This window comes from Tasmannia lanceolata, unplaced genomic scaffold (assembly GCF_043159265.1).
Source record: "Tasmannia lanceolata isolate RefF3 unplaced genomic scaffold, GAP_Taslan_0.1 ptg000012l, whole genome shotgun sequence".
Taxonomy (NCBI): domain Eukaryota; kingdom Viridiplantae; phylum Streptophyta; class Magnoliopsida; order Canellales; family Winteraceae; genus Tasmannia; species Tasmannia lanceolata.
Window position 1 is genome coordinate 44556128 of NW_027518689.1, and position 26762 is coordinate 44582889.

The 26762-nt window shown below is 39.0% G+C and overlaps 1 protein-coding gene across 1 annotated transcript; it reads left to right on the forward strand.

Annotated features, from left to right (window-relative positions):
• The first annotated feature begins 2594 nt into the window (after positions 1 to 2594).
• LOC143887390 (uncharacterized) lies at positions 2595 to 4724 on the forward strand. Its single transcript, XM_077391485.1, has 2 exons — positions 2595 to 4417; positions 4542 to 4724. Exon 1 carries the CDS (start codon positions 2636 to 2638, stop codon positions 4001 to 4003), a length of 1368 nt encoding a protein of 455 aa, XP_077247600.1. The 5' UTR covers positions 2595 to 2635; the 3' UTR covers positions 4004 to 4417; positions 4542 to 4724.
• Positions 4725 to 26762: the final 22038 nt, after the last annotated feature.

The following is a 26762-nucleotide window of genomic DNA, read 5'->3' on the forward strand; positions in this document are numbered from 1 at the left end:
ATGTTTTTCAATTAGGTCCCTTTGAAATCTGTCCTATATTCGAAGATTGGTGCGCCCTGTTAGAACTCCCACCTGAGGGACTCTGGATCCAACCTTCGAGTATAGCGTCTCCTCGTTCCCTTTTTTGTAAGCTTTTCGAGAACAAAACTGTTGATGCTATACCCTATTTCAAGGAAACGTACGTGCAATTCGATGACCTCATTGAGCGTTTTTCTAAAAGCATTGACCCTACCGATTCCCGTTTTCAAAATTGTCGGCGCAATGCTTTAATCTTTGGTGTCCTTGCACGTCACGTTATTCGTGAAGACTCCAGTATTGCCCCAGTGACTTTACTAAGTATAGTCGACCAAATTAGCGAAGGAAGGAATCCTGTCCCAATCATGCTAGCGGAAACCTTCTCTGGGCTGGATCTTATTGCTCGGCAAGAGGTTAAAGATAACTTCCATGGGTGTGTCAAACTGCTTTATCTGTGGCTTTGTGAAAAACTCACCATCCTTCGGCCGCGGAGCTCCCTTCAGTACACCCTCAAGGATCACCTTTCGTGGCAACCAATGGCCAATAAACCCAAATCCATTGATGAGTGGCATAATTGGTTGCAGCACGTGGAGAAGGATCAATTCCACTGGGTGAGTCATTCATGTTTATACGTTATCACTAGTACTTACCCACACCCATTTGTGTATCTTATGGGTTTGGAGAAGTCAACCTTTTATGCACCCACTCGTTTACTTTACCAGATCACGGGAAATCCATGTCCTCCCGGATTTGTAAATCCTCCTCCTTGCGAAAAGCTTACTCCCGATCTCATAAAGTCTATTGTAGCTGCTTGGGGAAACAAGGTTACATATAAAAGATTTGCTTTATCATCTAAGGTCCATCGGAAAGAGTTACCAGAAGAGCCCGTGAGCAAGAAAGCTCGGATTGAGGAACCTTGAAAATCTATATCATATTTTGTTTTTGTTTTATTTCTGCATTTCACATCATTGTCAGTCTGCTTATCCAGCTGTGATCAGAGAACAGTAGTTTTTATCCTTTGTAATCACAATTTGAATTTTGTTAATGAAAGTGTGTTTTTGTTTCTTTTGTCATTGTTTGATCAAAATAGTTTATCTCGATTATCAAAATTTTAATCTAGTGCTTATATTTCCATAACAGGATTCTTGATTGAGCAGCCATTGCTCCTAAAAAAATCCTCGTTTCAAAATCAACCTGGTCCCGTCAGTCCGCTGATTCCAGGCTGAGTCGTTTTTCTTCCTCACCAATTTCTTTTACCTCCCCTGCATTACCTTTCTCCAATATCCAGGAAATCCCTTCGCCTGTCCAATTTCCTATTGCACAGATGGCTGACTCTGGAAACGCTATAGCTGAGATGAGTGAGATGATGAAGGCTATGCTTCAACAGATGAATAACATGAATGAAGAGATAGCCCGTCTGAAAAATGACAGAGAGTCTACTTCCAGAGAGCATGTAGCTCAGCACCCATCAGTTATACCTCCTCCCCCTCCTGCAATGGCCGGGCCTGCGGTCTTGAACGTCGAAGACGATCTTGATAATGAGCAGTATGAAGAAGAGAATCGTCATCCTAATCTGAATAGAGCCAATGAGGACAGAGCGATGGCGGACAGAATGGATAGGCTGGCCCAAGAGATGGAAAACATAAAATTTCAAGGCCCGAAAAAGTTGAACATGGCCGATTTTATGTTGTATCCGGGAGTCACATTGCCTCCTAGATTCAAAGTTCCGGACATGGATAAATACGATGGGACCGGGTGTCCTCGAAGCCATCTAATGTCAGTTCTTCCGCTTTTACAACAGCATGGTCTATCTCCGGAGCAAGTTGCTCTATTATTTCCTAGATCCCTTGTTGGAACAGCTAAGAAGTGGTTCCTGAGTTTGAAAACAGAGGAGATCCGAACTCTAGAGAGTATTGCAAACAGGTTCGTCGAACAATTCTCTATGGAAGAGGGGATCGATGTAACTAAGAGAGATTTGAAGGCTTTGAAACAGGGCCATAATGAAACTTTTACTTCCTTCATCCGTAGATGGAGAAGGAAAGCTGCCCAGATGACTCATCGGTTGTCAGATGAGGATCAGATCAAGATTGTGGTGAAAAATCTATCACCACAATATTACCACCATATGGCTATCCAATATTTCCTTGATTTTAACCATCTTATTAAAACTGGGACTCAGATAGAAGATGCATTGGCTAAAGGCCTGAGATCTAGAGTACCATCTGATGGCAGAGAAGGGAAGCGACCTGTGATGGCGCCGAAAGAGGTCCATAATGTCAATTATGTCAGGCCGCCCCCACCCAGAGTAGTTACTGAAGTAAGAAGGCCGACAATGGAGCAGAAGCCTCTTCGTCATTTCGATCCCCTTCTGTATTCTTTGTCCGTAGCTTTGAAGAAGCTATTGAAGGACAAGAAGATCAAGTTGCCTGACATTAAACCTCCTCCCAACCCGTTGCCAAGAACCTGGAGAGAAGATCAATTCTGTGATTACCACCGTAACACTGGCCATATCACTGACAGGTGTTTAGCTTTGAAACACCAAATTCAGAACATGATCGATAGGAAGGAACTGTCAATTCAGTTACCAAATGTAACTAGAAACCCCCTTCCTACGCATGCAATGCCGCCTCCATCCTCGGTCAATGTCATTTGCGCCGAGGAGTCTATCATTGATCCGGCTTCCTTCATATGTGCTGTGGAATCCGAAGAACCCTATGTCTGGAAATTTGAAGAAGAAGATCAGTGGGCAGAATCCGAAAGGCCGTATGTTTTATCCTGGAGCGACCCTGATGTGGCTGGGCCATCAAACCAGTCATATGTTTTCCAGTGTGGGGATGAAGAGAAAGAATCCGAATCTCTGTACGTCTTAAGGGTGAGTGATGATGAGGAAGAAGAGATACAAACCCCATACATCCTTAAGATAGATGATGAAGATCTGTTACTCCTAAACGATCAATGTGATGAGCTCCGCCACGTCACACGGGGTGGGCGAGTCTTTAAGCCAGCTGAACTCAGAGTTGATAATCCCGCTGAAGTTGCGAGAGGGGTTGATAGTCAGAGGCAGAAACAGAGGCTTGAGGAAGAAGAAGATAACTTGTTGAATCAGCTTAAGAAGACACAAGCTAATGTGTCCATTTGGGGTTTATTAATGGCATCGCCGAAGCACAGACAGGGTGTACTTCGTGAATTGAACTCGTCCCAGGTATCAGTTGAGATCACTCCTGACGAGCTGGTCGGTTTGGTGGCCATGACCAAGGCTTCAAAAGCCTTATCTTTCTCAGATGAGGACTTGCCTTCAGAAGGAAAGGATCATACTCGTCCTCTCAAGATTACCCTGCTTTGCAATCAGAAGAAAGTATCAGAAGTACTGGTAGACAATGGGTCAGCTTTGAACGTGTGTCCTTTGAGCACTGCCACTACTCTGGGGTTTGGGCCTGAAGACTTCATTCCGTCTGAGCAGGGTATACTGGCATATGATGGAACCCGAAGGGACGTTATTGGAACCTTGGCTACTGAGATTGTCATTGGAGGAGAAACTTTTGACATTGAATTTCAGGTGTTGGATATCAAGACTTCTTTTTGTCTATTGCTTGGTCGACCTTGGCTGCACAAGGTTGGAGTTATCCCTTCCACACTTCATCAAAAACTGAAATTCATTCGAAACAATCGGGTGATCACAGTTAAAGGAGATCCTGAGCCAGAAGTCGGACAAATATCTCAAGAGCTTGTTACTGAAAATACAAGAGATATCAGTCTGACAGGATTTTCAGTGGAGGTTTCAGCTATCACCATGAAAGAAGCTATGAATGAAGAAATTATGTTTCTTTCTAGCACTAATACTCGGGTAGTCAAGATGATGCGCCGATTTGGGTATCTCCCAGGGGCAGGTTTGGGAAAGAATATGCAGGGTCCGATTGAGCGGCCCGAGTTGAAAGCATCTGATGGGTTGTTTGGGTTGGGATACAAGCCGACTCGCAAGGAGGTGTAGGAAATGAGAGCCTACATGTTTAAATGGGCCGAGTGTCGCCGCAAGGGTTTAGAATTTCCAATGGGACCCTTCAGTATGATAATGAATGGCAGATTCCGGAAAGAAGGAGCTGATTGCCCTTATTACGGTTTTTCAGAGCCATGGTATGATGAGAGCGGGCTAAAGCTGCCTGGTCTTGAGATCTTCTTCGCAGATGAGCTGCCAGCAGAATTTTACAGTAAGCAGATTGCAGAGGCAGTAGTGACAGAGGAACCAGACTCAGACTGGGTTGAGAACTTCGAACCGGAACTCTTGAATTCTTTGTTTCAGACTGAGGCACCAGTCATTGCTATGATTGGAAGAGATGCACCTTTTCTGAACCCAGAGGACTATATCACCCCAGCCGAGGGACCTCTGGATAACTGGACCTCACAGGTTATACCCCAAGTAATCCCTCAGTACATTCAAGTCCCTTCAAAAGAGTCAGTTATTTCAAAGTATGTGTCAGTTTCTGAGTCCATCCCAGAGTCTGTCATTTCTAACTTTTCTTTTGATGCAGGTACTGTAGAAGTCGGGTATACCTCTGGAGTGGGTGACGAGTCTGTCCTTGGTGGTGTCGAGTCCGAGTCTGAGGGCGTATTCATTGATTCTTTGGCTGTACATGTTTCTCATCGCGTCGATACTGATGTCGGCTTATTTTTTCATTCTGTTTCAAAGTCTGTAACGCCTGATGTGGGCAAGTCATCTGATGTAATCATTCATTCTGATGAAATAAAAGATTCTTTTGCTTACATTCCTGTACTTGTCTCTTCTACTGATCCTGCTTCTAAACCTGATCAAGTAACTAATAATGATAATCAAGACTCCCCCTCTAATGAGGTAGTCGACGAAACTCCCCTTGAAATCAAGCATATGATTCAACAAGAGGAGAGTCGTCGCGCTAAACCACTTGAAGAGGAAATTGAAACCGTAAATATAGGTGATGAAACCTTAATTCGGGAAATACGAATTGGCAAAATTTTATCTCCTGAAGAGCGTGAAGAATTAATCACCTTGCTAAAAGAGTTTAAGGAGGTTTTTGCTTGGTCTTACGACGACATGCCGGGATTGAGCGAGGATATTGTCCAACACAAATTACCTCTAATCCCTGGCATCAAGCCTAAGAAGCAAAAACTCCGGAAACTTAAAACAGAATGGGAGTTGAAAGTTCATGACGAGGTTAAGAAACTACTCGAAGTGAAATTCATTGAGGTAGTCGAGTACCCTGAATGGCTTGCAAATATTGTACCTGTGCCCAAGAAAGATGGAAAAGTCAGGATGTGTGTTGATTTCAGAGATTTGAACAAGGCAAGTCCGAAAGATGATTTTCCACTTCCGAATATTGATCTCCTGGTTGACAATACCGCTGGACATGCACTCTTATCCTTTATGGATGGATTCTCAGGGTATAACCAGATCAAAATGGCGCCTGAGGATATGATGAAGACGGCATTCATTACTCAGTGGGGGACGTATTGCTACAGAGTGATGCCATTTGGTCTCAAGAATGCTGGTGCCACCTATCAGAGAGCTGCAACTACCCTTCTTCATGACATGATTCACAAAGAAGTCGAGGTCTATGTAGATGACATGATTGTCAAAGGCAGGACTCGGCCAGAGCATACAATCGCTTTGAGAAAGTTCTTCGAGCGAATCCGGAAGTTTCAACTTCGCTTGAATCCAAATAAATGTGTATTTGGGGTCACGTCAGGGAAGTTGCTCGGATTCATGGTCAGCGAGAGAGGAATTGAAGTGGACCCTCAGAAGATCAAGGCAATCCAAGAAATGCAACCACCAAAGACAGAAAAGCAGATTCGTGGATTCCTGGGCAAAGTGCAATATTTGAGGAGATTCATATCTCATTTAACTATGACGTGTGAACCCATCTTCAAGTTATTAAAAAAAGAATTCCTCTAAGAAATGGAATGAAGAATGTCAGGAAGCGTTTGAAAAGGTCAAGCAGTGCTTGTCTTTGCCTCCTGTCTTGTCCCCAGTCATTCCTGGTCAACCGTTGTTGATGTATTTGTCCATCACGGATACAGCAATGGGTTGTATGCTTGCTCAACAGGAGGCAGGGTCTAAGAAAGAAAAGCCCATTTACTACATCAGTAAGAAAATGTTGGAATATGAAATCAAGTACACTGTCTTGGAAAAGACGTGTTCAGCATTGGTCTGGGCGACTCAAAGGCTTAGACATTATCTTCTGTCGAACAAGATATTTTTGCTCTCACGGATGGATCCGTTGAAATATTTGTTCGAAAAACCTGCTCTTACTGGAAGAACAGCCAGATGGTTGCTATTGTTGTCTGAGTTTGACATCACTTATGTCACTCAGAAATCAATTAAGGGACGGGTCATTGCTGAACAGCTGGCTGATGCTCCTATTGAAGAGAATGCTTTTCTGAAGGCTGATTTTCCTGATGAAGAGATTATGGACATTGAAGAAGAAACTCTGAGTTCCAAGTGGCTTATGTACTTTGACGGAGCTGTCAATAATCACGGTCAAGGAATAGGGGCAGTTTTGGTATCTCCAAAGAAGGAGTACATTCCATTATCCATCAAGTTGCAATTTGAGTGCACCAATAACATGGCAGAATATGAAGCATGCATCGCAGGACTTGAGGCAGCTTTGGCTTTGCGAATTCAAGACATCGACGTATTCGGAGATTCAATCCTGATCATTTGTCAAATAAATGGGGATTGGAAGACAAAGGAGGCGAGGTTGATCTCATATCATACTTATCTCGAATCTCTGGTCAAAAAGTTCAGGAATGTCACCTTCACTCATCTGTCAAGGACGAGGAATCACTTTGCTGATGCTTTAGCCACCCTGGCATCAATGTTGGACATTTCTGCTACAATGGAGGTTCAACCTTTAGCTGTAAGGTTGCAATGGGCTCCAGCACATGTGAATGCCATTGAAATATCTGCCAGGTGTCCAGATGGAAAGCCATGGTATACAGATATCAGAAATTTCATTTCAGGCAAGGGGCATCCGCCTGAAGCTTCCAGCAAAGAGAGGAAAACTCTTCAGAAGTTCGCTGCCAACTTCATCATTTGTGGTGAAGAGTTGTACAGAAGGTCATTTGACGGTATTCAGCTTCTGTGTGTTGATGAAGATCAGGCTGCAGAGCTCATAGAGCAAACACATGAAGGTGTTTGTGGTCCTCACATGAATGGTAAGATGCTGTCAAGGAAAATCCTTAGACTTGGCTTCTATTGGCCCTCAATGGAAACAGATTGTTTCGCATTCGTGAAGAAATGTCATAAATGCCAAGTCTATGCGAATCTTATTCATGTGCCTCCGTCAGAGCTGCATTCTATGACCTCGCCATGGCCATTCTCAGTATGGGGAATTGATATCATTGGCAAAGTCTATCCCAAATCGTCAAGTGGGCACGAGTACATCTTGGTGGCCATTGATTATTTCACGAAATGGATAGAAGCTGCTTCATATGCTTCCATAACTTCCAATACAGTTGCGAAGTTCATCCGTGCAAACATCATTTGCAGATATGGAGTACCTCATGAATTGATTTCTGATAATGGATCTCATTTCAAGAAAGAAGTAGTGCACCTGTGCGAAGAGTTTAAAATCAAGCATCACAAGTCATCTCCTTACAGACCGCAGACCAACGGGGCTGTAGAAGCAGCGAATAAGAATATCAAGGTCATAATCAGTAAGATGACCGAGACTTATAAGGACTGGTCGAACAAGCTTCCTTTTGCTTTATGGGCTTACAGGACATCGATCAGATCCTCTACAGGTGTAACTCCATACTCTCTAGTGTATGGAATGGAAGCAGTCCTCCCTGTTGAAGTGAGAATCCCGTCTCTAAGAATTATGATGGAAGCAAATCTGCCAGAGTCTGAGTGGGCCAAAGCCAGACATCAGGAATTGCAGATGATTGATGAAAAGAGGCTGAGAGCCTTGTATCACATCCAAGGGTATCAGAGAAGAATTGAAAGAGCCTTTAACAAGAAAGTCAAGGTCCGAGACCTGAAACCAGGAGATCTCGTCTTGAAGTCTTACAGGGCACCGGTGTTTGATCCCAGAGGGAAGTTCAGGCCAAATTGGTCTGGTCCTTACATTGTTGATGAAGTCCTGCCTGGAAAAGCCGTAAGACTCCTCAATGAAAATGGAGAAAAATTAACAGAACCTACAAACCTGGACCAACTAAAAAAGTACTATGCTTAGATACACCAGGAGGCCATCTTTGATCGATCAGAGCTCAAAAGCCAACAACCTCAAAGTCAAAAAACCATTTGCAAACACTTTGGGCCTAAATAAAAAAAAAAAACACTTTCATTCTTTGATAAACTCAAACCAGGGGCATCTTTTATGACTTGCGTCATAAAAGATAATAACCTGAACTACGTCATGACCTGATCCCTCTCTACAGGGTACGTAGGTAGCCTGATTAATTCGGGTTCGGTCAAATCCTTCAAACCTTTCAAATCCTTAAAAAAAAAAAAGAAGGAAAGAAAGAACAAAATAAACAATTTTTGAAACCCAAATGGGCGAACTACGCGGACCTGATTCTCATTTCTTTGGGGATACGTAGGCAGTCTGGAAGGCCAGATTCGGTCAAATACATGAAAACTTACTAAATGTTAACCTGTTTGAACCCAAACTTACCTAAAAGTCCTTCTGGTGTACTTAAGCCCAAGTTTGTAGAGAAACAGAAAGAAAATAAAAATGATGGAGTCTAAGACCCGCTAGACTGAAAACCCGCAAGGGCAGTCTAGGCAAAAGTTAGGGTCATTTGCCCGCTAAGCTGAAAACCTGAAAGGGCGGCTTAGGCAAAAATTAAGGCGTGCGGTCCGCCAAATCGAAAACCTGAAAAGGCAATTTGGTCATGGCAGTGACTTCATAAAGGACAGAACCTCTGAAAGCCAGCAAGACTTTCATTTCTTCGGCAGCACTACTTCAAAAGTCTGAGTAAGCACCGACAGAAATTCTTCTGACACTCTCAAGGCTAAGGGGGTTAAGACTAAGCAATCCAAGGGAATAATAACCATGGTGGAAATACCGGAAAAAGGAATGAAACATCTTTAAATACGGTTTTCAAAAGATTTTAAGAGTGGTAGACTATACCATTTTAAAAATACTTATCAGATTAAGAAGCAGATTCAGTCTCTCTTAGAGTTTAAGTCATTGTGCCCGTCGAAGTCCCCGTTTGCTGGTTGTCCAAGTCTTTTCTATGTCGAGTCAAGTTTAAACTCCAAAGTCCTGTGTATTTAGTATCTTTCCCAAGGCTGGGGTGATAAAAAAATAAAAATGAGGAATTTGTATCCCCTCAAGGGTGATGCGCAGCAGAGTGAAGTTCAGAAAATGATTGATTCTCCAGTCCATATGGCAGGCTTTCAAGCCCATATGAAATGGCAGAGATCGTCAGAATTGAAAGGCAATTGTCGGGCAGATACAGCCTGTTGTAAATCTGAAAGCTTTGTAACCTCAGATGTTCAATGAAATGAAATTTTTTTTAACCATTTCCTGTGTTTTGCTCTCTTATGAATCCGTTATGGAAGTATTTCATACTAGGGGCATCTTTTATGACTTACGTCATAAAAGATATCAAGCGTGATAATAACTAGGATAGCTATTCTCAGCAAATGAAAACCAGAGAAGCTTGAGCATAATCTTTGAGTCAGGCTCTTCAATCAAATTGTTTTCTTTTGAAGTCTAGTTTTCAGAAAATTTTATCCCTAATAGAGTTTAGAATTTGCTCCTGCAATCGTCAAACCCTCAGCAAAATGCTTTTCACTCATTTTAAAAGGGTTAATACCTGAAATTTTCTTCAAGTTCTTTGAGTTTTATCTTCAGCAAAGATCATGCATTTTCAATCATTCTTGGCAAAGAATGACTTATTCACCTTGTGAAATCGATCAAAATTGGTCTTTTCTTTCACCATTTGAAAGATTTTAAAAGCTGTTTTTGCCAATGGCTCCTCGATTTGGAGTTTGGTCTTTTCTTTCACCATTTGAAAGATTTTAAAAGCTGTTTTCGCCAATGGCTCCGCGATTTGGAGTTTGGTCTTTTCTTTCACCATTTGAAAGATTTTAAAAGCTGTTTTTGCCAATGGCTCCGCGATTTGGAGTTTGGTCATTTTCTTTCACCATTTGAAAGATTTTAAAAGTTGTTTTCGCCAATGGCTCCGTGATTTGGAGTTTGGTCTGTTTCTTTCACCATTTGAAAGATTTTAAAAGCTGTTTTCGCCAATGGCTCTGCGATTTGGAGTTTGGTCATTTCTTTCACCATTTGAAAGATTTTAAAAGCTGTTTTCGCCAATGGCTCCGCGATTTGGAGTTTGGTCATTTCTCTCACCATTTGAAAGATTTTAAAAGTTAAAAAATATTTTCATGGCATTCAAAGTCCGTTTTCACACGGCATTCAAAGTCATTTCAAGTCCATTTTCACATGGCATTCAAGTCCATTTTCACATGGCATTCAAAGTCCGTTTTCACACGGCATCCAAAGTCATTTGAAGTCCATTTTCACATGGCATTCAAGTCCATTTTCACATGGCATTCAAGTCCATTTTCACATGGCATTCAAAGTCCGTTTCCAAGCGGCATTCAAGTCCGTTTCTACACGGCATTCAAATCCATTTTCTCTCCAAATTTCAATATCATTTACAATCAAATTTGTCATTTAATGTTTTGCAAAAGAAGCTATCTCGTCAATATGTACTGAGTTAAGAGTTGGAGAGAGGCTATCTCACCAACGTCTGCATAGTCAGAGTCTGGTGAAAGGCTATTTCACCATGTTATCTTGTGGATATCATTTTCAAAAATAAATAAAAAATTTAAACTCTTTAATCTTGGGCCAGTCAAAATGTGCTGTCAGTTCAGCTTTGGCATTCGCGTGACAAGTACGCTCTGCCAAAGAGGGGCATCTGTAGACACCCCATTTTGACCGTACCTTGAGCCTCCCAGGTTTGAGCAAAAACCCAACCAAATCAATCAACTAGGGTCCCAAATTTCACCCCGAGTTAGCTTAAGGTTCCGCCAAGGCCTCTGCAAAATTTCATCGAAATCCGAGCTCATTTGCCTAGCGAACAGACCGAAGCTTTGCTGTAGTGTAAATGCGCATAAGGGGAGTGGATTATCCTGGATGGGACGTGCCCGATGCGAATAAGACAAGATTTACGGGTGCGCTCATCAAAATAATCGCGCGCTTTATCCAATTGGAGTGCGGATATCATCCTTCGAATTTTCGTTAAATATGGATTTTCTCATTTTTTTTAGAAGAAAGAGAAAAAGGAAAAAAGGACGAGAAGAGAAATTTGCAGAGAGAGTTTTTTTTTTTTTTTCTCTCGATCGAGATTTTCCGATCATCTTCTTCCTTAAATCCGGCTAGAATCCGGCAGTATTCCGGCCGGCTTCTGGTTAGCAATCTTACATCTGCAGAGGTAGAAAGTTCGCAGAGGAGAGAAAATTAGCAGAGGAGAAGAGAGAGGTTTTCCCTCCAACCGAAACCTAAATTTCCTTTCTTCTCCGGCTAGATTCAGGCCAGATCCCGGCCAATCTACCTTCTCCGGCTATTTCTCCGGCGATCTATCATTTCCGGGGAGCTCATCTTCTTCGGCGAGTACATCTTCGTCCAGATCTTACATTCCGACCAACGGCTTTCTTCTCCGGCAAGTATAAAATCCGGCTGATCTTCTTCTTCTCCGGCTCTTCTTCTCCGGCTAGTCATCGCATTTTTTTTTCCGATCTTGTTTTTCTCAATCCAAGCCTAGATCTGCAGAAAGAAAAAAAAAAGAAAAAAAGAAAGGTTCTCTTGCAAACCCTAGCAGACCGATTGGGAGAGAAGAAGAAAAATTAAGAGAAAATCCCCAAATCGTCCCCTCTTCTTAGTCCGATCATCTTCTCCGGCTCTTCTTCTCCGGCTAGCCACCGCATTTTTTTTCAGATCTGCAGAAAGAGAGGGAAAAGAGCATCAGATTTCTTTTTATTTTTCTTCAATTCCCATTCTTCTCCTCCGATCGCTTCTGGCGGATTTCTCTAAAATCCAGTTTCCATTTCATCACCAGCCAGCTGCACAGGCTCTCTCCTTCTCCGGCAGATCTTCATTTTCTCCGGCAGATTTTAGCTCCGACGAGCTTCATCTTCTCCGGTAGATCTGACCGGAATCCAATTGATTTCTGATTGTTTTTTTTTTTTATGCGGATCTGGCAACGTAGTTTTGTTTTCTTCCAGTTGCGTTAATCATAGATTATCTTTGAAACCCTAGCCTAATTTTTTTTTTACTCTCTGCCTTCATCTTCTCTGTTAAAATTCCGGTCAAGCTCTGTTTGAGCTCCGGCTAATATTCTCTTTCCGGCTATTTAGCTTTCCACTTGGAAATTTAAGATCTGAATTTTACTCTACCAGATCTAAGAGAAGAGCTTTTGCTTCGATTACTCAACTCTGCCAGAGTTTAGAACAGATTGCATTCATTCTCACCATTATTAAGCTTTGCATACTGGAATGAGGTGGATCTAAACAATTTTGTGAAAATCACAAATGAGCGGCAATTTTCATCCAGTTCGGATCTGCAAAAGGGAGAAGAAGTTGGTTGTATATTTGCAGTTATAGAAATTCCATTTAAAGGTGAACTTGAAAGCTATATCAAGATCAGTTCAGTCAGAACAAAAGTACACGTTCAGGTAATGTTGTTATTCTCTGTACATTCATTGCATTTACTTCTTGAATTTGGGTAGAATGTTACTTTTTCGCAGTGTAGAATAGAATAGTCCTTTTGTTAAGTTTTGATAAGCCCTACCTGTTTTGAGATTCGTTCATAATCACTTTGCAAATAATTGATTTGGGATCATGGAGCCCAAAATATAGAAAGTCCATATTATTTAGATGATTTTAAAGCATCAGGTCGTTAGCTCATAGGGAGTACCAGATAGATTATTTTTTTTTTTTACAGATGAGATGTTTTGAAGTGGATGATGAAAGGGGTAATGAATGGATGCTTTAGGCATCAAATATTACAAAATCATTCCACTGAGTCATAAAATAATACAACCCTCTGTTTCTTGATTATAAAATAAAATGAACCTGTTGTATTAGGATTATCAAATAATATGGGCTTATTCTATTTGTGTCCTCCAATAATGTGCTAATCATCAAAGGAAATGAGCTTGCTATCTTTTGGTCATTGAATGCCATGGGCTTACATTGTTTAGATCGCTAAATTAGCATAAACTCATGATGTGCTGACTATCCTATGATGTAAACCCTCATTTTTTTTTATCTTGACAGCCCTCGTTTCAATTTAATAATGGCAGCCCTACTTTCACTTTTGTTTTGGCAGCCATTACTTCACTTTATTAATATTGGCAGCCCTTATGGCCTTGCTTTGGCAGCCATCTATTTGATGGTAGTTATTATAGCAATGTATGGCAACCCCTGCACCATTTTTCATTTTTTTTTCTCTCCTTAATAACTACATCACTTTATATATTGCCTGAAGCCTTATCTATTTTCTATTAAAAAGGTCTTGAGGATTTCTGGTCGTGTCAAACTTTACAACTGTGGATTTTGTCTGGTTTAAAATCATTAAGCTGCTGCTCTATAAGTGTGTACACTCTATAATTTTGATGTATATTTGTTTAGAAGTACACAAATGGCTGTCCATTATTTCCTACACTTTGTAGCGTTCATAATTGATCACAGAAGGTTTCATTTCCTTTCGTTTTGATATGCTAATATCCGTATAGCTGCTGTCTTATAAGATTCTACACCTTATAGTTATGATTCATGTTTGCTTAAAAGCCTATAGTTGCTGTCCTTTGGATTTTTGCACTTCACAATTATAATTTATAGCCGCTGTCCTGCAATTTTCTATACTATGTAGCTATGATAGTAGCTGCCCTCGTAGGGTTTTGGGATTTTATATTCTCTAATTGTAATTCATCTTGCTCAAAAGTATACATATGCTTTTCTTGTTAGGTCATTACTCGTTTTGAGTATATGTAATTCAGATCTGTTTCAGTTCAGTCATATTTTGTATTGTATTCATATATATATTTAGTTTAAGCATGGTTAGATTCAAACATGATCCTATCCAGTTCCTATATGTATATATATACCATGATTTGAGAATATCTTGGTTTTCAATGAGAAGGTAAAAAGAAAAAGGAGTCTTGGATGTTGATATACAATGATGATATTACCATAGAAAATTTTAGACATTCATTATACTCATTTCTTTTTATTTAAATAAATTGTTAATAGAAAGAAGGAGATCAGATGACTACTCTATTCGATATTATCGACATGAGTACTGTCTGATCTCAAGGCGGGATTAGAAATATTATCATGTGTATTTGATATCAGATGATTACTTTAGCATCATCTGATTTCATTGGAGTCCCCGTATTGGGGTTTGTGGATGGTTTTGAAGTGTTTGATGTTGTTTTTACTTTATTAGGCTATCCAGCGGCTGGTCTGGACTAATTAATGTTATTTATCATTTTATGATTGCTATTAGATTGTACATTTTTCTTTGCTTGGCAATTAATTTATTTTTAGAATAAAATTTGCGATTATCTGATAGCATTTTCTTCTCTTTTTGATAGACTAACACAGTCTTATAGATTTCTGTTAAGATTCTTTAGATATTAGAATTCCCTCTCGTTGCAAGGGCGATGAAGGCGCTAGCCCAAGCCCATCCTTAGGGGACTTGCTCAGTCCAAGTTGCATACCTCTCCTTTGTATATAGGAGACTTGCCTAGTCTCATTCTCTTACTAACCCTCCTCTTTGTGCGTCGTTTGGTTTTGGGAGAACACCCTACTCGGCTTGGCTTCATACCCCTATCCTATATGGGTATCTGGTTGCACATTTGTTGCACCCTAGGGCTAGGTAGCTGTCCGGCCCGGCTGGGTGTTTTACCTTTGCCAAATATGCACAAAGTCTTTTTTTTTTTTTCCTTGTTAATATTTTTCTCTATCCTACCTCTGTGTCTAAGAGACTTACCTAGTCTCATTTTCTTGCTAAACCTCCTCTTTGTGTATCATTTGGTTTTGGGAGAACATCCTACTCGGCTTGGCTTCATACCCCTATCCTATATGGGTATCTGGTTGCACATTTGTTGCACCCTAGGGCTAGGTAGCTGTCCGGCCCGGCTGGATGTTTTACCTTTGCTAAATATGCACAAGGTCTTCCCTTATTACTTGTGAGTTTTATCTCAGCTTGATAGTCTCACTAGCACCCTTCTTTATCTCTTTTTCTTTTAGGAGACAGGCTTTGTCTCATTAGCACCTCCTTCTTAAGAATCCTATTTTCAGAGTCAGTCCTTAGCCTAGGAGTCTGTCCTTAGCTAGAGAGTCTGTTTTTTCTTTCAGGAGTCAGTCCTATCATCATAAGGGTTAGGATTTTATCCAACCTCTCATCAAATCTTGTGTTTTTTCTATCCGCTCTCGTAAGGTATAGGATGCTGTCCAACCCTTGCAGAGTTGTTATTCTGTTCATTTTCCCTCCGCAAAGCATAGGATGCTGTCCAACCTTTGCGGGATATCAGGAGTCTGTCTTCCCCTTATGATGATAGGATTTGTCTCCCTTGAGTCAAAAACACTTAAAAACAACAAAAACATCTGAAAAACCAAAAATCTCAAAAATCTTGAGTCATTAGGAGTAGTTAGGAAATCTGTTTCGAACTACGTTGGCTTGATCCTCTTCCACGAGGTACGTAGTGCAGCTTGAGATTCTTATCTCAGGTCCAGCCAAACCTTTGTAAATAAATCATTTACCCATTTTAAGAAAAAATACCAAAAATCTTCAAAACCTTGTTTTCAACAAGATCTTCCTCTAGAGTTAGGAGTTTGTCCTAGATAAAGAGTTTTAGAGTTTTGAGTTTGTCTTTGATGTGTTGTGTGGTTTGTTTGTGTTTGTGTTAGAGTTAGGAGTTTGTCCTAGAGTTATAGGAGCGCCTCCGTCTAGTCAGTTGGCGATTCATATCGCCGACTGATGATTAAGTCTTGGATACGCTAGTGATCCCATTGTTTCCCTTAGGGCGTACAGCCTAGCTACACTTAGATTATATGAATCACCTGCATTAGCTTAGGACTAACCTGCATTTAGTTAGGGCATATAGGGTGTCCTAAAATCTACAATCCATTGGAATTTAAATAATCACACAAGAAGCTTTAAGAACTAGTCCGGTCTTTTAGATCGAGTCTAGGATAGAGGTCTAGATGTCTTAGGCATCATAGCTTAGAATAGGTGCGAAGAACTACGTTGCCTTGATTCTCGTGGAGGCGGGGATACGTAGGCTTCTTTGGATGAACATCAGATCATCTAAAGACTCGGGCCTAGGTATAGATTAGAGTCTTAGGGTTGTATAGTATCGAGTCATTTTTCTATGTTTTGCAGTGTTTTCTTACTTTATTGCGCAGACCTTATACTTTTTGGTGTGTCGTGCATGTGTTTGTTCATCAGAACTTAGACACCCATTAGGCATGTCACTTATAACCTAGCTATGCTTAGGTGACACATGTTTCTTTTATTTTATCTTGTATGCCTTTGATTTCATCTCCGAGACATGCATGATTAGATAGACGTCTTCTCAGAGATATTCATTCCCATTTCATAGGATTTTCCCCCAAAGCTCTTCAAAATTATTAAGTAAATGGCATAAGAGACCAGGTGTTTGCACTTGGGCGGATGAGGTGCTCTTTAGACCTTCCGAATTCGTAACCAGGCACGAACCTTATTTTATATCTCTGGTTATCCGTTGCAACAGAGCATAGCATGGGATCCAAGGCCCATTTGCCTTTTTCCTTGGATGGCGACTCTTCTTTGTTTAAGGTACGCCTCGAATCTGGGCTAGTCCCCGAATCGAGAGGTATCTCACCTTTTGTATCGCCACTCATGCTGTGAGGGGCACTTCTTTCGAGAGTTCCTTGGTAGAGCTCTCCATTCACGTGGATGATCCTGAGACTTAGTGTGGGGCCCGTTCCCCGCCTCTCTCTCGGATCGGGGTCCACAGGTGCATATCAGGGTCCGAATAGGACACGATTCGGTGGTGCGCTTATCAAAAATTCGCACGAAACCGCACGCCCATCAAGTAGTTGTGCCAATATCATTTTACCTTTTTGACTATAAATATGAACTTAAGTTCATTTAAAAAAAAGAATTCGTTTTTCTTCCTTTTTTAGAGAGAGAAAGAGAGAGAAAAGAAAGAGAGAGAAAGTAGATCTGCCATCTTCGGCGAGCCTCCGACAAGTTTTTCGGCCGGATTTATGCTCCGATCATCTTGTTTTCCTTATTTGTTAACTTCACTTGTTGTCATTGTTGCTTTTCTTTCACCATATCAATTACAAACCCTAACCTTCGTGACTTTCTTTTCCTGATCATCTTCTCCGACTCATGCTTCTGCCAAACTCCAACGAAATTCCGGCCAGTTTCTCCTTTATGTGTACTTAACATAGATCTTCTCCTTTTCTTGCTGTGGATTTTAGAAACCTTAATCTTTCACCATTTCTTTTTTTTTCCGATCAAGCTCTCTCTTCTCCGGCCACTATTCCGGCAAGATCACGAATTCCAGTTGATTTCAAATCCTCTCACCTTCTTCACACTCCAATAAACTCTATTACATCAGATTTATCATTTTCTCTTCTCATACCTATTGAACCCTAGATCCAAGGCTAAAAGCATAGATCCAGACCTTAACTCCATTGATCCTAGCTAAATTTGGGAATCCGGTCGTCCTCTTCATCTTGCTGCAGATATTCACTTAAGAAAACTCAGTGAAGAACCTTCATATTTCAGAGGATTTACAAGGAACAAGAAGAAGAAGAAGTCTAACTGAAGAATTCGTACACAAGCTAAAAAATCGAGTTGGGTAAGTTATGTATTTTGTTTAATTTATGAGCAAGTTACGAATTTTATTTAATATAATAGCTCTGATTATGAAACTTAAGGTTCTTGTTCATTCTTCTAAGGCTTTGATTTTTCAATCTAAAATCTTTCAATTTTTTTTTTGAAAAGGCAATCGATTGAGAAAGAGAGTTGTAGCTCATTTATTTTTATTTTTTAGATATCTCTTGTGTTGTGATTTCATTCTTTTGAGATGAAAATCATTTGATTAGATATGACTTATGAGTGATTGTCTTCACTGAAATCATTTTTTATATGATATGGTGTATAGATCTTGTTTACTTTATAATTTGATTTTCTTTGAAATCTTGGATGAGATTGCCTTCACTTTTCATCCATAGGATTACTGTTTTGTTGTGCTTAGATGTGTCTCTTTTAGGAATCAATATACTCAATATACTTATTAAAGTCACAGATTTTCATTCAATATTCATAGGTATACATATTTGAGAATGATTGGAAAGTGACAGCATTTGCTTGAATGATTTAGTCTTGAAAAGAAAACTAATGTTGCATGATGTTTGCATTAGCATGTTGTCCTAGTAAGGTTTTCTTTAATTACAGTTTCAAGTAATCAATCTTTTGAGTACAAATAAAATTTAGTAATATGGAATTAATATAAGAGAGTCATTTGTTGCACAGATTGTCATAATTACTTAGAATGAGCAAAGTTCTACCTTGAAGCTTGTTATCTTCATAGAAAGTTATGGATATTGTCTGAGAAAGAAATAAGTCTTTAGAGTGTTTGAATAAATGATAGCATAAGATAAGACAAAATGACACATGATTGTTGAGTTATGCTTTAGCTGAAAAATGCTTGTCTTAGGTAGTTACCTGTGAGGGAACTGAAATACAAGTTTTGATTATGTTTTTTTTTTTTAAATGACTCAATGACATATGTACAGAATTCACTTGTTTTTCTTATTTTTTTTATGAAAAGAGGAGAAGGTCAAGCCACTCATGACTGTGATTTCAAATTGAGACGATCTCTATGCCCTTGTTTGTCATATTTGTGTTTGTGTTTATTTTAAGTAGTTTATGATTTATTTATTTTTTATAAATGTATGCCTTACCAAATTTGAGTTTCTTGGGGTTAAATACTCTAAGAGGGACGAGGGATGTGTTCAAAACTTTATGAAAGAGAGGTACGAGTAGATCATTCCCATTTCTGCCCACTTATCTATCTGTAGAGAGTATCAATCTGATTTATTTTTTCATAGCCTCTATAAGTCATTCATTGGGTTCCCTGTTTGGATTATTATGATTTAAAAAAATAAAATAAATGAAGAAGCCGAAGCAGGGGGGCCTACCTTATACAAATCAGGGAGTATGGACTGTGTAGTTGTCACGTTTTAAACTATGGGGGTAGAAATGAATGTGTCAGAAACTAGGGGTGTAGATGTAATTTTCCCTATGGTTAAGTGTTCTAGTGCATGCTTTTGGTGTTTCAAATAGTGCAATAACTTAGTGAGATATGTGTATACTCTCATGAGCCCAAACAGGGCAGTAACATAGTGTGTAGCTGTGTATGAATGTGTATGTGTATGATCGTGTGTGCCTATGACTGTGTCCGTGAGTGTGTAAGTTGAGTATGTATATCCGTATGTATGTGAGAGTGTATGTATGTATGGGGATTTTTATTTCTTTGGCCTATGAATATCCTTTGTCTGATATTTGTGTCTGATTTTGTTCATGTAGTAAAGGGGTAAGGAATGAAATGATATATAGATCATAATTTTTTTGTTGAAATTCTCATGCTTTAGATTAATGCACTGAAGGATATATTAAGTGTTACCTTTTACAAGAACCTTTCAATATCATTTGCTAGCTGATTTTAAAACCAGTCCAGTACATCTAATTCATGTAATGTGCCTTGGCTTCAAAGAAGAGATGGGGTTTCTTAATTGATTCATTTTGTGTTCATAATTCAGAAAATCAGAATAGAGTGATTAAAATCTCAGACATTTTATTATTTTAGTTGTTACATTACTTTGAGGCATTTCATCCACTCCTTCATAACCTGTTTCTGTTGCATACCATTGAAAAAGATTTGACCAACTTTACTTCTTTAGCAGGCTTAATGATTTCCCTTAAATTTATTGTGGAACATGCTGTTGAATTTTAACTCTTTCATATAGTTGGGCTCTAGTGAGTGAATGGGAACTTAGGAAATGGAGGATATGTCTAGAATTCGTGGTCATAAATTCAATAAATAAGAAGTCCTCATTTGTTCTTTTAGAAAATGCCATCAACACAACCAAGAGACATTATGATAGGGGTACAATCTGACTGTCTTTTCTTTTTTTTACCTGGTCATGAAAAGTGTTTGGTTTTAAAAAAAATAATAACCTTAACTGTAGTATAAATCCTCACAAGTTATGTTTATGAAGTGGTTTATTATTATATCTTGACCCGTGATATTAATTCGTTCATGAATACTGTTTGTACAGTCTTAGTTTATCTTTAAAAAAAATGTATTTTGGGTCAGGCCAGGTTGCACTTTAATCAAGGTGATGCTCCAATTTTATGCCCAATAAGCCTTAAATAAATATAGAGGCATTATTTGTAATTCTTGAATCCTTGTGTTGTGTTAGAATATGATTCTCATAATCGTTTCTTTAATGCCATGCCAAGTGTAATGCTCAGTTTGCGTAAATAATATTAGAATTGGTTTTTACCCGAGACTTCTTTACGAGCCCAAGAGGAGGATATTAAAAGTTAAAGTCAGATCCTATATATTAGAATCAAGAGCTGATTTTTTTTTATTTTTCAGAATCTTTATTTGAAGTATAATACTTTAGTCTCTTGTATCATAGACTTTATAATACCTATCAAAATGAAATTGGTTTAAATCGGAGACTTCATTAGTTTTCTGCTAGTAAGCAAAATGCTATTTATAATGTGAAATTTATGGTGCTTCGGTCTGAAATATGACATGGAGCTGAATATGAGTTGTGAGTCTAATGTCCTTGTTGTCTATGACACCCTATATTTCTTGTCAGTATTCGTTGGTCCCATTTTATTCCATTCAATTGTTCACAATCTTTAAGCTAAACTTGTAATGTACTGACCAAATGAATATTTATAGATGATTATTTTATTATTGTTAGCTTAAAATTCTCATTGTTATGGTAGTCTTGTCAAGGAAAATAAAAGAATCTTACTTTGGTTATTTTAATGTGTGGGCTGTCATGTTCATGATTTCTTCTCCAATGTCTGTGAATATGTCATGAGCCCTGCAAGGTTTCATTATCTAAGTGTACAAAGTTTAGTGGTAGGTCAATAAAGATTACATGTCTTTTAGCCTTGTGCTTTAGCTTTTATACATGACTGGTTCTTGTTGGGTGAATGTTGGCTAGTTAAAAATGCATGTTGTAAATAAGTATTTTAAGCGTGAATTATATGTATCACACTGTTTTTGTTATTATTGCTTGAATTATGTAGCAGCTCATGCTTGAATCACAGTCATTCATTTATTTTTAACTTGTTAGCTTTAATAGTTGAAGCTCATGATGATTATGTTGTGGTTTATAGAGTTTGTCAACTGATTTGATTGCTTAGTTTAATTTTACACTAAGATAATCCTGGGTTTGTATATAGTTTTATCCATGATCATATTCTTCCATATATTTTCTAGGTGTTAATGAGTCCCTTGTCACTTATTTAGATTAGCAAATGAATTTGATTCTTAGTTTTGTTCGGACCTGTAATATAGCTGCTAATGCAAATGCTTGTTTTCAGCGTTAAATTGTTGGTCACATTTTATTTTTTATTATTATTAAAGTTGAGATTTATTGCTTTATCTTAGGAGCTATTGTCTGGCTTACTCTTATTTTTCGTGGTTCGTTTAAAGATTATGACAATTGTCACAATTTGGATGTTGTTTAGGTGTAATTTTAAGGTGAAAGAAATTATAAAATAATGTTGTGTGGAGTTACGAGAATTGTTTTCGTTATCAAATAACTCTGGTTTAAAGTAACCAAATGTAAAGTTTGATGTTCTACTCCTGGTATGTTTGTTGATTTCACTTCGGGTTTGGTTTGCTCGCTTCAAAAGAGAAAATCTAAGTCATTTTGTGTCATGGTCTCTATTGGAACTCAGAGAGCATTTTGGTTATGGTCAAAGTAGTACCTTTTGGAGATAAGCTTTGTCTCATTAGTGAGTCGCATATTAGGAGACTGCCCGAGTCTCACAAGCAGTTGTATTCTCACTAGAAGACCAACTCGGTCTATTAGTTGCCTCTCCTTGCATCATTGCTAGGGCCATGCTAAAAATACTTAGAACCCCTCTCTTTTTGGAGACTTGCTTAGTCTCATTGACACCCCTCCTTGTCTCCCCTTTTCTTCTAAGAGACATGCCTTGTTTAGATAGCACCCCCTCTTAGAGTCATTAGTTTAAGAAAGTCAGTCTTAGCATAGGAGTCAGTCCTTCAGTTTTCGAAATCAGTCCTATCATCATAGGGGTTAGGATTCTTTCCAACCTCTCGTCAAATCATGTGGATTTTTTATCCACTCTTGCAAGGTATAGGATGCTGTCCAACCTTGCAGAGTCGTGATTCTGTCAAATTCCCCCACAAAGCATAGGATGCTGTCCAACCTTTGCGGGATATCAGGAGTCTATCCTACCCTTATGATGATAGGATTCTGTCCTCTTGTATCAAAAATTCAAAAATACTTGAAAAATATCTGAAAAATCCAAAATTCTCAAAAATCTGAGTCATTAAGAGTAGTTAGGAAATTCTTTTTCCGAACTACGCTGGCTTGATCCCTTTCAACAGGGTACGTAGTGCAGCTTGGGATCCACATCCAAAGTCCAGCCAAACCTTTAAAAATAAACATTTCAAACCTTCCAAAAATACAAAACTTCTTCAAAACCTTTTCAAAAAGATCTTTCCCTGGAGTTAGGAGTCTGTCCTAGATATTTGGGCTGTTTTAGAGTTAGGAGGCTGTCCTGATTTGTATTGATATGCTGTGTCCTATCGTGTGAGTATCCCTAGAGTTAGGAGGCCTCGAGTTGATTGGTTAGACACTTAGTCGAACCGATGGCTAGACTAGGAAGCATATAGTCAGCCCATGATTTTCTTTAGGATGCACAGCCTAGTTACACATAGGATGTAAGGCCCACCTGCATTAGCTTAAGGCTAATCAACTTGCATTAGTTAAGGCATATAGAGAGTCCTAAAAATTACAAAATTCACTTGAATTTAAGCAATTGTACAAAAAGCTTTAAAAATCAGTCGAGTCTGGTTGATCGAGTCTAGGACAGCGGTTCTAGATGGTTAGGCATCGTAGTTTAGAATAGGTCATCGAACTACGTTGATTCTGATACTTCCCGAGGCCGGGATACGTAGAGCAGCCAGGGTGGATGGCCATTCTGGTTGGAGTCAAGTATTGCATTAGAGTTTTAGGATTTGTTTTGTCGAGTGGTGTATAGAATTGAATTGTGTTGTATGTTTTGCTATGTTTTGTTACTTTCATGTACAGACCTTATACCTTTAGCTGTAGCATGCATGCGTTTGTACATCAGAACTTAGACATCATTTAGGTATGACACTCATAACCTAACTATTCTTAGGTGACACTTATTTCATTTCTTTCGTGTGTGCTTATTATTCATCTCCGAAACATGCATGATTAGATAGACATCTTCTCGGAGATATATGTTCCCATTTCAGATGACTTTCGCCCAAAACTCTTCAAAATCAATAAGTAAATGGCATAAGAGACCAGGTGTTTGCACTTGGGCGGATGAGGTGCTCTTCGGACCTTCCAAATTTGTAACCAGGCACGAACCTTCTTTTTATATCTCTGGTTATCCGTTGCAACAGAGCGTAGTATGGGATCCAGGGCCCACTTCCTTGGATGACGACTCTTCTTTGTTTGAGGTACGCCTCGAATCTGGGCTAGTCTCCGAATCGAGATGTATCTTACCTTATATCGCCACTCATGCTGTGAGAGGCATTCTTCTTTCGAGAGTTCCTTTGTAGAGCTCTCCATTCACGTGGATGATCTGTAGAGAGAGACTTCGTAGTGTGGGGCTCGTCCCCCCGCCTCTCTCGGATCGGGGTCCACACTATGTCTTAGAGGCCAAAAGAAAATGGGCATATTCATGTTTGAATCAATAAAAATACCTTTTGGGTTAAATGGAATGCACTCAACTTGTAAATCATAAAACTAAAAGAAAGGAGGAGTATAATGATCCATGGCCTGAGCCTAAGTAAACTAAAAACTGGCCCCAAGTAATACGTTAGAAAGACACTATAACCACCCTTAATGAAATGTTTCACATCATATATCTATGTATACAACCCAAATAACACTAAAATGAGAAGCGCCAACATAAGTTCATCAAATGAGACATATTTTGGCAAACCAACAGGCCAGGAAACAAGAAAATATATTACTCTAACCAATTCCTCATGAAGCAAGCTTATCTTTCATTGTGCTGGTCACTATTACTTTGAACCACCGAATATTTCAAAGATTATTCAATTTCTAACTATGCAACTTGATAAAACTGATATCATTTCTTATGTGTTATACTACAAGAAAGGATAATCAAAACTTTTCATAGCTTAAACCCAATTAATGAAGCCATTTCTCACAAAATAGAAAGAAAATCCGTAATCATTGAAACTAAATTGACGCTGATATAAACTTTGAAAATCTTAGTGAGGCATGTGACAAAATGCATATTAACTATGACTATGGAAAACATGATGACAGATAACAAATAGCTATCTGGCTTTTCATAAAAGACAACAAAAACTTAGAGATTCAATAAAACTCAGTTACTCATATGACTAACTATAAGCGTGCTCTCAACAAATCAATAAGGTTGACACTAGAATTTTAAGAAAGTTATCTTGAAAACTACATCCATGGATGAATTCTACAGCAACCCAATCAACAGAAAATGAGATGGTTTCGGACAATTTTCAAACAAGGCTGCTGCAACATCATTTCACAAAAAAAATGCATGTAAGAAAATTTCCCTCTTGGGCCAACAGCCGTATCACTACCATGTTCTGTTAATTACACTATACCACTTCATTCTTTTGCATCAAAAGATGTCAAAGTTGTATCAATTTCTCACAGAACAATCCTTTTAAGTAAAAAAAAAATCTTGTCGATTCATGTTTCTGTAGCAATTGAGATGTTGGAATACAGAGCAAAAGAGGACACATTGATAAAGGCAATGGAAATCAGTTTGTGATTATAAGACATTAATTATCAAAGAATTGTCTGGAATCAAGGGTATAAACATGATATTCTTGGATCCGAGACCAAAAACTGAATGAAACTACATATATAAAAATTATGTTCTTTATAATTTTTTTAGATAGAGTAGTAAAACAAGAATCAAAACCAAAACTGAAGTTCAAAAAAATCAATCATTGTAACACAATTCAAAGACCGAAGTTACTAGAAGATGACATGGAATCACATCCATAGATCTAGAGTGGTTCAACTAGAGAGAAGACTATCATAAGAACAATCAATCGCAATTCAGAATAACATAGGAAATGGATAAGGAGATTAACTGTTATTGCTGTTTCTAAAGGTTTTGATCTCTTCTTCTTCTCATTCGGAACTATGGATTTGCAAATCGCCGGAGAAGGAGCCATGAAATTGCCGAAAGGGACAAATCTCTGTAAATTGTGAGCGCATGACCGAAGATCGCAAGATTCGCCAGATTTTAAGATATTGCCAAAGTAGATTTGGAAAAATCACAAGATCTAATGGCGGATGGACGAATAGGGTTTGAAGAAGAAGATAAAGGAGAAAAGTAGGGTTTCGGTAAGGGAAGAAAAGGGAAAATAGGAGCTAGAGGTGATGGAATGGTGATAGATGAAGTAAAGATGCAAGAAAAATGATGGCTTCGACCGGATTCTGGCCGGATTCCGGTCAGATCTCGCCGGAGAAGAAGGAATCGAGTCAGGATTTAGAAATGAAAGAAAACTAAAAGTTTGAAAATTTGAGCTTGCAAAGATCGAAATCAAGTAGCTGAGGGAAGATCGCTGGCCGAATCTTGACCGGAACTCTGCCGAATTTTGATCGGAGAAGAGGATCTTTGATAAAAAAAATGAACACAAAGTTAGGGTTTCGATGAGTTTTCTCTCTCTCTATGATTGCAAAATAAATCCCTCTGCTAGGGTTTGTGATTTGGGGAAAAAAATGAGAGGATGATGCTCTATTTATAGGCGGAGATTATGGCTTGGTGGGGAAAATAGGGGTAAAAGTAGGGGCAAAAATGGAAGAAGGAAGTGGTGGTGGCTGATTTGGGTAAAGATGGTAGTGGTGATGGAGCTTGATCTTCTTCTCTCCCTCTTTCTCTATTTTTTTCACACAAAAATGGGGATCCAACCCAAAGCCCTAATTCCGATCCCATCAAAAGGGAAATGGTATATTAGACTCCCCCTTTTCATTGGGACAGCCCCCCTTTGAGTTTATTATGACTACCCTTTTTACACTATGGGGAGGTGGTCTTCGTAAGAGATAGGGAGTGAATAAAAGAAAAGAGAAATGACATATTTTTGCACCCCTTCCCTCTTATTTGGACAACCCCTTCATAGTGTATTTTTCACTTACTATATAAAGTATAGATGGGATTTTGAGGGATTTCTTGAGCTACGAAAATGTGCCGCAAGCCTTACAACAAGGAAACTTTTGGATTTATGGTCTCTTCTGTATTCGGGGCTCGATTACTTTCGAAACTTCAGGACTCGATTTTCGGGACACATCGGGATTTTATTCGATCTCGGAATTTATTCAATTTTTGAGATTTTTAGGGTTCGGTCAAAATGGGGTGTCTACAGTAAGTAAAACATTTAGAGATATTTTATAACATTCGGAGATGATTCTA

Excerpts from the sequence above, each read along its gene's own strand:
- LOC143887390 (XM_077391485.1), top strand. The coding sequence starts at position 2,636 with ATGCCGCCTCCATCCTCGGTCAATGTCATTTGCGCCGAGGAGTCTATC.